Source organism: Belonocnema kinseyi, chromosome 2 (assembly GCF_010883055.1).
Source record: "Belonocnema kinseyi isolate 2016_QV_RU_SX_M_011 chromosome 2, B_treatae_v1, whole genome shotgun sequence".
In the NCBI taxonomy this organism is placed as follows: Eukaryota; Metazoa; Arthropoda; class Insecta; order Hymenoptera; family Cynipidae; genus Belonocnema; species Belonocnema kinseyi.
Window position 1 is genome coordinate 38,879,049 of NC_046658.1, and position 12,032 is coordinate 38,891,080.

The following is a 12,032-nucleotide window of genomic DNA, read 5'->3' on the forward strand; positions in this document are numbered from 1 at the left end:
ATATACTTTGAAAATTTTCAGAAGCATCTATTCGATATAGGACTGAAACTTGTTTTTTGGATTTATTTTCATCGAATTCCACGCCGAACATTTTTTACAGGTTAAGTAACAAAAAGCAAGTAATTTATTAATTATCACAAATTACAATGATTAATAACTAAAGTTCACCTTCTTTCGTAAAGAAGGAATACCAACTTTTAATCATTCAAGTATGGCCCTTATGTAACTTTCTTGTTTTTTAGCAATAAAATATAAACTTTTTAATTTATTGAGGATTTCATGTGTATTTTATTGAATTACAGTATTTACCGTGCTTGAAAATCAATCTTCTTGGTTAAAGCTTCACCTTTTTCGTTTAAAAAATAACTATCCAAGTTAAAGTTTCATAATTTTAAATGAAAATAAATCGTTTTGTTAGGAAAATCTACTACTAAATGCAAAGAATAATCATACCCTTTATTAATTCGTAAACAAAGAGATGCGTTTCCAACTGAATTTATGAAACTGTAACTGCAATAGCTTGTTTTTTGAAAAAAAAGATGAAACTTTGATCACGAACATTGATTTTTTATCACGAACGAGACTCAATTAAAATGAAATACAAAAAATTGGAAACAAATTTTTGGCCTTTATTCCTAAAAAGGCTAGTTTTCAATCAAACAGTTACAAACCTTACAAATATGCAGTACTTCGATTTTCAGATGAAGAATTTAATTTTCTAACCCATACCGACTTTCTTAGCAGTACTACAGTTACTAAGTTGAAAATTTTTAAATCGAATGATTCGGTCACTGTAAGCGTCCGGATTCGGGACTCCGAAAACTCTCAAACGCAACCACTTTCATGAATTCTAAAATGAAATCTCAAAAGTGAACCCTTTTATTTTGGACTTTCACAGGACCATAAGTTGAATAATAAGAATTAAAGGCCACTTACCATAAGGAAATCTGATGTAATCGTTGATTCACAAAACACTAAAATACTGTGTCTTTTCCAAATTCACTGCTTGACGCGTCACCTACTACCACGAAAACTAGAATGAAAATGAACGCCAAAACGACGCTGCCCTGTCTGCTACTTGCTACCCCTACCCCCACCCGCCCTCACTGCGCTTCTATCACACTGCACCACGCTAGCTGGAGTCAGCTCACGCTCCCGTTGGAGTGATTCGCATGATCACTCCTCTTTGGTGTAAAAAACGAACTGTATGAGTTGGAGTCAACCGATTATGACTGCAATTAGGAGCGAAAATGTGGCTCCCATGGAGGGAGTCAAGCTTCTGACTCCAACGCACAGACATCATGACTCCATCGTAGTTAATATAGCAGTCGCTCCAGAGTTGGAGTTTAATTTTCGCTCCAAAAAATTTAGAGAGTGCACTTTTTTCATTCAAAAATGTCCAGATCCTTCAATTTTCTTGCGATTTTGAATTTTTCTGTTTTAAATTAAAGATTATTAAATTCTATAGATCTTGACTCTCCGAAATTTTGTCTCTTCTATTTTTTATTAATATTTTTTCCAGTCAAAGTATGAACAAAGTCTTATTATCGGTGAAAAATTTTTTTTTTTTGCTAAAAGTGCTTCTCATTAATGTAGAAATGACATTTAATAACAAAAATAATTTAACAGTTTATAATAACCACTGTGATAAACATTTTTTGTGTCAAAATATTCGAATTTGAGATTTTTCAAATTATAATTTGCTTCAATGGCCAGAACGTCTTCAGGTATTCCTTAAAATAATAAATAATTAATAATCTTTTATAAAATATAACAATTTAAATTTTTGTAAACAAATTAGATAAACAAATTTAAAATGTTTGCCCTTTCGCATAGAAAATTTTTTTTGCATTGGAAATGTTTTAAGCTATTGGACGAATGACTGCTATAGTCACAAGAATATTAGAAGACTTAACAACAACCACTGTTATTAATAATTCTTGTAACAAATTATTTAAACTTAAGGTTTTATCAAATTTAAATTTTCTTTGATGACCTAGTCGGTGGGTTATTGTCAAAAGATTTTGTATTGAGTGAACCTTAGCATGCAGTGTTATGATTCATTTCCAATCTATTACGATTGAAAACCCGACTTTTTCCAAGTGAAACTGCCAACATTAGGACATTTTTTATGTAAATTGTTTATAAACATGTAAGTTGTTATATTCCACTAAATATGATCAAAGATACATTTTTTAGGATTATCCGTAGCCATTGTAGCGATTAACGGAAATAAAAATGTTGATAAAACCTTACATTTGAATATTTTGTCACGAGAATTATTCATAACAATGCTTATTGTTAACTTTTCAAATATTTTTGTGACTAGTAGTTATTCGCCCAACAGCTTAAAATATTTCCAGTGTAAAAAAAATTCTATGCGAAAGGACAAAAATTTTGAATTTCTTTATCTAATGTATTTACAAAATTGTAAATTGTTATATTTTATCCAATATTATGGAATATTTACTGTTTCAGGGAATACCTGAAGCCTACCTGGCGCTTGAAGGCAATAATAATTTGAAAAATCTCAAATTATAATACTTTACCACAAGAATTGTTTATAACAATAGTTATTATAAACTTTTAAATTATTTTTGTTATTAAATGTAATTCCTACATTAATGTGAAGCACTTTTAGTACCAACAAATTTTACCGATAATAAGACTATTTCTTAATTTGTTTATCAAATTTGATTGCAACAAATAAATGGAATGATAAAAAATTATTTGTATTTTATGAGTCCCTAAACATTAATTTTAGACAATATAAAGTTTTCCTGATCAGTCATCAATGCGTAAAAAACTGTTATGTACAAAATTTCAGTTTTTCCATGCTTTGAGTAGAAAAGTAATTATAAACAAATAGAGAAGACAAAAGTTCGGAGCGTCAAGCTGAACGAAAAAAGTGAATTTCCTCCTACTGTCCGTCATGAGTACGGTACGTTTGTTTATAGAGTTTATTAGTTTATAGTCTGTTTATTTTAGAAATGAGGTTTGCAATACTATAATGAACTATTTGATTCAAAATCTCCTTTAAATAAAATTTTTTAAATAAAATTATTAGGGATTGAATGTAGCGAGAAAACAACTTTCAAGATTAAGCAACAAATAAATGATTGCACTGTATAAATGTATATATGATATTCGGTTCAATTTAAATAATTATATACATTATATTAAATAATATTAAATCTACTTTCTCATTTATCAGTCTTTATTCCCTCATTATACAATATACGTCATGTATTTTTTATTAATTCTTCTAATCATGTATATGTTTTAAATATTTTTGTCATTGAGGTCTTTAATATTATTATTTTTTTCATTCGCTACATTAACAATTTTAACAAAAAGTAATTTTGTTTAACTTTATCAAATAATAAAATAATAATATGAGCAAAATAAATCACAAAAATATAAAGTTCGAACTGCTTTCAAAATGTATCTCAAAATTAAATTTTATTCATATTAAACTACATATTTTCATGGCTTTTTCTTTTTTTTAATAATTAGTAATAGTTAGACTTATTTTTTCATATATTTTTTTTCTTGTTTATTTGAAAACAGCATCAAGTTTTTAATTATTTTTGCTTTTTCTTAATGCAATTCAATGAAAAAGACAGACCTATTTTTTTTGTGGCGCCATCTGTTGGATTAGTTAAATCGACAATTCCCCCCGGGATCGTAAGAAAACAGAAACGTGGGAGCGACGCATGTGGCTGATGTGTATGAAGTAGTAGTTTTCTTATGATCTGGAGGGGAAATGTCGGTCAAACTAATCCAACAGATGGCGCCACAAAAAGTAGGTCTGTATTTTTCATTGAATTGCATTAAAAAAAGAAGATACATTTTGAAAGCAGTTCGAATTTCATATTTCTATGATTTATTTTGCTGATATTATTGATTTTATTATTTGCTCTAGTTAAACAAAATTATTTATTGTTGAAATTATTAATGTAGCTAATGAAAAAATTAATAATATATAAGACTCCAAGGACAAAGATATTTAAAACATATACATCATCAGAAGAATTAATAAAAAATATATTACTTATATCCAATATAAATATAATAATAATTAAAATATGTAAGACTACAACTTAAGTTGAAATGTAAAGAATCTTTGTACCCTTAAATTCTGAACAATTTCATGTTTTGAAGGATGTATTTTTAAATGTCGGGTATCGTGTCAATGGCACGAATGATAAATGAGAAAATGGATTTAATATTATTCAATATAATGTATATTAGGGATTAAATGCAGCGAGAAAAAAGCTTTCAAGGTTAAGCAACAAATAAATGATTGCACTGTATAAATGTATATATGATGTTCGGTTCATTTTAAATAAATATATATATTATATTAAATAATATTAAATCCATTTTCCCATTTATTAGTCTTTTCATTGACTTTTTACCAAATTATTCCCTCCAACATTTTAATTACAATGACTATTACTTATTATTAATATATTTATATTTGATATACGTCATATATTTTTTATTCTTATTATTTTTTCAACATTTTTTTTTTGTTAACTAGAACAAATAATAAAATCAATAATATCAGCAAAATAAATCACAAAAATATAAAGTTCGAACTGCTTTCAAAATGTATCTCAAAATTAAATTTAATTCATATTAAACTACATATTTAAAAAAATATTTTTTCATCTATTTTTTTGTTTATTTGCAAACAGCATGAAGTTTTTTTTATTATTTTTGCTTTTCTTAATGCAATTCAATGAAAAAGACAGACCTACTTTTTGTGGCGCCATCTGTTGGATTAGTTTAACTCACAATTCCCCTCCGGATCGTAAGAAAACAGAAAAGTAGGGGCGATGCATGGTGCTGGTAGCAATGCACATATTTCTGAAAGGGAATATTGAAACAAGTGAAAGTTATTAAAACAAAAGATAACTCTGAATATCATGGCTACGGAAAAGAATTCTGTATCTAAATTATTCATTTGAAAGAACCAGATTTTTTCAACGTGAAATTTACAAAATTTGGAATTTCTGTATCTAAATTGTTTATAAAGATTTAAGTTGTTATATTTTACTAAATATTATAAAAGATACATTTTTCAGGAATACCAGTAGCCATTCTAGCGATTAAAGCAAATTAAAATTAAAATATTATAAACTTTTAAATTATTCTTGTAATTATATATCATTCCTTCATTAACATGAAGCACTTTTAGTAAACAGAATTTTTTTACCGATAATAAGACTATTTGCTAATTTGTTCATAAAATTTGTTTATAATAAATAAATGTATTAATGAGCAAATTATTTGTACTCTTGAGTCCCTAAACATTCATTTAAGACAATATAAAGTTTACCTAATCAGTTATTAATGCGTAAAAAATTGCAATGTACAAAATTTCAGTTTCTCCATACTTTGAGTGAAAAAATTATTAATAAACAAGTAGAAGAGACAAAAGTTCAGAGCGCCAAGCTCTTCATAATTTTAAACGAAAAAGGTGCATTTCCTCCCAATGTGCGACACCGTCACACAAAAATTTCATTTCCACCTAACTGAATAACTTTTTTGGATAAAAAATGATTAATTCTGATTGACCATCATCATACCTCGAAAGCTTATTCTTATTTTTGTAAAAAATAAAAATTTCTACTTTTAATTGCAACCGCAGACCGATTTTTAAAACCTGCGGAATTATCGCGTAAGCGTTCTCGATCGATTTTCTCGAAACTGGTTAATTTTTTTACATTAAATTTTAGTTACCTTTATTCAGAAACTCAATATCGCGGGAGCATGTTTTTATTTATTTTTTAAACTAAAAATTGAAGTTTTTATCTCAATCAGCAGTCGTGCCTGCTCCAATTTTAGTATAGTGTCAAATTCGGATTGTCAACTTTCACATGTATTTTCTCCAAGCTGGCTAACTTTTTCTAATCTCTCGTAAAGTTTTCAAAATGTCCCTTTAGCACCTTTTGGACTGCCACCCTTCCGGTAGGAATTAATATAAAATTATTTGAATTTGGACAGATAAAAAGTTTGAATTTAAAATTGTACTTTTAGTGAAATAGTGCCTCATTATTTGAAGTAAGAATAAGGAAGTGAATATTAATAACGCAAGGAACGTGTCAAATGGTAAAAAATATGACTGTTCCCATCATAATTCTAGATATTAAACCTCTTTAAGATTAAGTGTTTTGTCATATAGCCTACTCCGCAAAATGCATTTTCCACGGGGTATTCAATTTGGAGAACGTAGGCATTGTGTAACACCGAACAATGATCGGCTTGTTGGTGTTAGTAAGCAAGCGACCCTGTAAAATAACTTAACGCACATCGCATATGATTAGGTTAGGTTAGGTAACCAATGACTCTATGAGTGTGTCAGACTGTCAGACTGGCTCTGGCAGTGTACTACATGGTCACTTCATAATAGCATAGCCTCCTTGGGTGTGGTTAACGTGGGATTTTTTATTCTTATAGTCTCCCTTCGGATTTTCATCTGGCGTAATTTGCCTCAAATACTTTAAAATTCGTTTCCATAACAAATTCGTGATGAAGAAGAGAAGCTTATCCGGAAACTTTGGCATTGGTATTTTCGTGCTTGGGTTCGTGTGTGTTTGTGTTGCATTCGGGACACCTGCCTGGATATCGAGTGACTGGAGAATTACAAGTGCACAACTTGATCAATTTGGACTCTGGAGGCATTGTTTTCGATCACTTCCTAATCCAATAGAATCCGATGCACCAACAAGATTTTTCGTGGGTTGTAGGTGGGTCTATGACCCATTTACTCGTGGTTATAATCAAATTAGAGGCTACCTTTTACCTCGTAAGTTTACCTATATTTATACTTTTGTGACAGTCTATTTCCATTTAATTTTTAATTCTCGAAATATTTTAGGATTCCACTTTTCGGTCACTGAAATATCGCTCGGCAATTCTATTACAACGAAAAATCCTGTAATTTGACGAACACAATAATTGAAAATATTTTACTTATTCAGAGGTCAGAAAAATAAAAAATACGATTATAAAATAGTTATTGACTTGAAAAATAGAAAATAGTGTAGAGATGGAAACAATACAATTGGTTTCCCCAGTGCATTAAGCTTTACAATTCAGTATTCACTGACCATGACTCACGTTTTTCGTCAACATTTTCTCCTTAAGAATATGTTTCGTCTGGTGGAAATATACTATATGATTTTTAGTGATATAAAAATAGCATTTTGAGATATTGTCCTCGAGCAGAGAAATCATTGAATTTTAAACTAATATAATGTTAATGATACAAAAAGTATTAAAATGCTTTTTATAGAGCTTAAAATTAAATAATTAAAAATTAAATATGAAATTTAAGCCATTTAAAGTTACAATGCTACGCATTTTATACATAAACAACTATGCAATTGGAAATAATTATTTTTTAGGTTTAAAAATTAATTATTTCAGATTGAAAGCGTTTGCCTCGTTTAATTAAGCGTTCAAGGTTGAAACCTTTAAGATTTGAACATTTAAATTAAGATAAAAATGAATAAAAAATTAAGTTATAAATTGAAACTTGCAAAATTCAATTAGGTATTTTCACTTCAATCATCAGCTAACTTCTCGTCGTAGATTGCTGAGGGGAAAAACAAGGGACCAAATACATGGGATTCAGTTCATTTTTGCCCTAATAATAGTTGCCCTAATTAGTAAAGGATAATTTTTTCTATATAAGTGTATTTGAAAAATAGTTTTTATTTTTTAATTACTATTTAATGAAATAATAAAATGATAATGATGATCATTAATCCCAAAGATATTACAGAAAGAAAGTTTTGTTCCATGCATATAATCCATTGTTTTCCCCTCAGCTTTTAACAAAATGAAGTTAGCTGATGGTTGAAGTGAAAATACCTAATAAGGCGTAAAAGATGCATATGAAGCGGGCAATATTGTGTTAAGTCATAATATATAATTTCCCCTTAATACAAAAAGATTTTTTTTAAGATTTGCAACTTTCCTTGAGGTCATTTTTTCCTGTAGCCAATATTCATCGAAATATAAAAAACCATCTTTTTAAAAAGTTTAAAATAGCAATAAAAAAGGTTCTGTTAATTTAATAACAACAAATTTTTAGTTGTTCATAATCTGATAAAAAATTGTACACTTGATATTGTTACTGTTTTCTGTTACAGCGTTTATGGTTGCAACCCAAGTGTTCTTCACCTTTTGCTTTATATCATGCCTGGTAGCATTTGGTCTCATACTGCTCTTTGGATTGTGTTGCGATCCAGATCAAAAACGTTATGTGCAGCTCATCTCAATAATTGGATTTCTGTTACTATTCGGCGGAGCAAGTGGAGTTTTGGCAATAATCATTTTTGGTTGCCTGGGAAATACTGATGGTTGGATGCCTGGCCATGATACCAACTACTTAGGATGGTCCTTCGTCTTAGGGGCCATTGGTTCTGTAGTAGTTTTAATAGCAAGTTTGCTGTTCCTCGTGGAAGCGAATATACAGCGTAAAAAACGAGATTATTTGAAAGCATCTCAGACACGATTTCAATTGGAATCACGAACCTGATTTCATAGAAATTTGTAAGAAAGATATTTTATGAGTGTCTTGTTGTGACACGACTTCTTTCGCACGTTGCGCTGTATCTATTGTATAAATTTAGAATCTCAGTTGCAAATATCGTCTATCGTCCGTCCATTAATTAGATTTTAAGAGACATATGCCTTGAAAACTATGTAATTCGTTGTTATTTATAGCTTTTAGCGACCATAAAACCACCACCTTATTCACTGTTTATGTGTGAAAATTACTCATCTAATGAAGTAATATTTAGTAATGAAAATCTTTAATTTCTGAACACGCAAGACTGATTCTAATAAAGAATCTATAATTTTATCGAAAGCCCCCATTAAAAAAGGATCTGACCAAATATTGACATTACGAGATTTAACAAATAACAAAGTAACCTGAAAAACGCACAGAAAATACTCTTAAGGGATAATAATTCATCATTTTTATTCAGATCCTTTTTCGACTTGAAATTTCAATATTTTAGATCTAAGCTGAGGCTCTAAATGCCAAGTATTCTCAAAAAACTGTTTTATATTATATTTACTTACTTATTTATATATCAGAATGTAGAGTTAATAACGATCTGTCTAACAGTAAAATCATTTAATGTCTTCCCTCGTGAATTGAGCCTTTATGTTTATTTAATTACGTGAAACCTAATTTCACAGGGAATGCATACAATGTTTTTGCCGCATTTTGATGTATCAAACTGAAAGAATGTATAGATTAGATGTTTCTTTTTATTGAATATTATTTCTTAAGTATTTTACACTTCCGTCCAAATGTACAAACTCTTTATAAGAGAATTAATATATCGTTCATTGTTTTTTCTTTACATGTGACAACTTTTTCTAATAAAGATTTGTATACACATTATGCCTGATGATTATAATGACCTAGGGTTTTTTTTTTTCTACTGAAAAAGCAATATGTGTACAGCTGAGATCGCCTTCGTTATAATATGCGTTAGTGTCAAACTTTTTTACAAATGAAAGCTGTCTTAATCCTTGAAAACCTAGATTGATTCGAAATTAGAGTAATTTTATTTATATGCCACGCACACAATAAAAAAATGTTCTACTTAGCTTGACATTGATCTAAAAAGTGGAAGTATGTGAGAACAAATTTCAAGGATTTTATAAATCACTTTCGCTTGCTTAATTGTGCTCTATTCACATTTAAATATCAATTTTGCCTTTTAAAGAATGAATGTACGGACTTTAATTATGATGATAACCAAAACCTTTTTTTTAATTCTTGTTTTGTTGTAATGTTCAGTCCACAGAAACCTTTATTATACAGTATATACGTAACACGTTTTATCTTTTTTTTTACTACAGATAAATGGTTACAACTTTTGATTTTTTACTAAAATTTTAAACGTTGCAAATAATTCTTAAGGTGACACAAAATTATTAAGAAAAGGGAAGGGCCATTAAGCCTCGTTAAGTTTAACACGTATTCTCAAAGAAAAAAATCTGCCGGCTACGCGGGTACATTGTCATCGCACGTTATGCGCGCGGCTCGCAAGTTTGAGCGCGCAACTGTTGGCTCTCGCGCTCGGTCTTTATATTTTCGAAAATTCTTGCGCAAACATTTTAAAATTAAGTCTCAAAACATCCACCACTGTAATTGTGAATTCTTTCGTTAAAAGAAAGTTTGAGCGCACCTACGGCATGCGACTGATGGCAATCGCACTCTGCACTTGGTCTTTGCATTTCTTCCACATTCGGGCACAGACCTTTTAAAATTAAAGCTGAACGGACCGACAGCTGTAATTTTGTAATTTTGAACTCTCTTTTGTTAAAGCTCTTTGGCTTTAACGAACACATTCTTATCACGTATCTCGTGCTTCGCACTCGATTTTATCCATCATGTAAACTTTTCCACATTATACATTACACTTTTGTGTCAATTATAATACATTTTTATGTAACTCTGTCTGGGATTACTTATTAAAAAATTGCAAAATAAAAAGCAAATTGTATTTATCATGATCATTTTTGTATTTGTTTCTTATTTTGCTTTAAATTGTATTGTAAGCTGCTCTGAGACATGCGTCATTTCAATAAATGTATATCATTACAATTCATAATATGCATAAAAATTGAATCATACTAATTCTTATTTCCTTCTTTTTATAATTTTTTATTTTCAATGTTGTTTTACGATTGAATAAAAACTACTGCGCATCTGCATAGGGTCTAATACAGGAACCTATACAGGAGCCTATGTTCTCTTTCGTCTTTTCTGCGCTTTTTCCAAAAAGTTCATTTTTGCATTTTTTATCTTCTATTTTACGATTAAAAAAAGATCTACTCGTCCAATCAAAAAATGATTAATAATAAATTTGTACAACTTTTTAGGCGAACAACTTTTGTCTGGTAATTTAAGTTTGTACCTTGTGTCATTTTTTCAAACAAATTTAATATTTTTATTTTGAATGATATTTTTTACGAATGAAGCAAAAACTACGTGTCCTATCAAAAATTATAGCTCTTTTTTGGATGAACAATTTTTGTCTCATTTTTTTCGTAGATCGAAAAGTGATTTATTATAAATTTGTAGTTCTTCCCAGGGCGCGCAATTTGAGCTTTTTTATTTTTTTCGTATCTTGCATAGTTTGACCAAAAAATGGAATTTTTAAATTTTTCATTATTTTTGGTACGATCAAATTTGGAATTTTCAACTTTTTGACCAAATTGAAAATGTGGTTATTATAATCTTTTAGGGCTTTCAAAAAGCAAAGTTTCTCTTCTCTTGGATTTTTTCCATATTATGCGTTGTTTGGCTTAAAATGTTCATTTCAGTTAGTTTTTTTGGATTTTGAAAATGCTCTAACTCTGATAATTTTCTTTTTATAGAAAAAAGTCATGAGGATAAATTGTTTGAATTTCTGATTACTATGAACAACCATACATACAATTTTTTAATCTTGAAAAAATGTGGTTTCAAAAAATTTTGGTACGATCAAATTTGGAATTTTTAACTTTTCGACCAAATTAAAAAAATTGTTATCGTAATCTTGTAGGGCTTTTAAAAAGTAACGTTTTTTTTTTCTCTTGACTTTTTTTCGTATCATGCGTTGTTTGGCTTAAAAGGTTCATTTTAATTTGTTTTTTTTTTTATTTTGAAAATGCTCTAACTGTGGTAATTTTTCATTTTTCGAAAAAAGTCATAAGGATAAATTCAACTTTTTTAATACTATAAATAACCGTACAGAGAATTTTGGAATTTTTAAAAAAGTGGTCTCAAAAATATTCAAAATGTGCCCACTTTTTGAATTTTTATCCAAAATGGCTGGCTAACGAACTTGACCTTTAGTTTAGGACACTAAACGGGTGTGCCGTTTAATAGATTAATTTTTTCGGAAGTTATCGTGTTCACAGACAGACACATTCGTAAAAACCGGTTTTTCGGTTTCAGAGGGTCTCAAAACGTGGACATTTGACAAAAACTGGGGGGGGGGGGG

The 12,032-nt window shown here is 29.3% G+C and overlaps 2 protein-coding genes across 5 annotated transcripts in view; one reads left to right on the top strand and one right to left on the bottom strand.

Annotated features, from left to right (window-relative positions):
• LOC117183132 (pseudouridine-metabolizing bifunctional protein C1861.05) overlaps positions 1-12,032 on the bottom strand; it is a 442,705-nt gene that overhangs the window by 148,612 nt on the left and 282,061 nt on the right. The window lies entirely within an intron of this gene.
• On the top strand, positions 5,882-9,473 carry LOC117183136. The gene is made up of 2 exons (XM_033376336.1): positions 5,882-6,817; positions 8,169-9,473. Exons 1-2 carry the CDS (start codon positions 6,541-6,543, stop codon positions 8,555-8,557), a joined length of 666 nt encoding a protein of 221 aa, XP_033232227.1. The 5' UTR covers positions 5,882-6,540; the 3' UTR covers positions 8,558-9,473.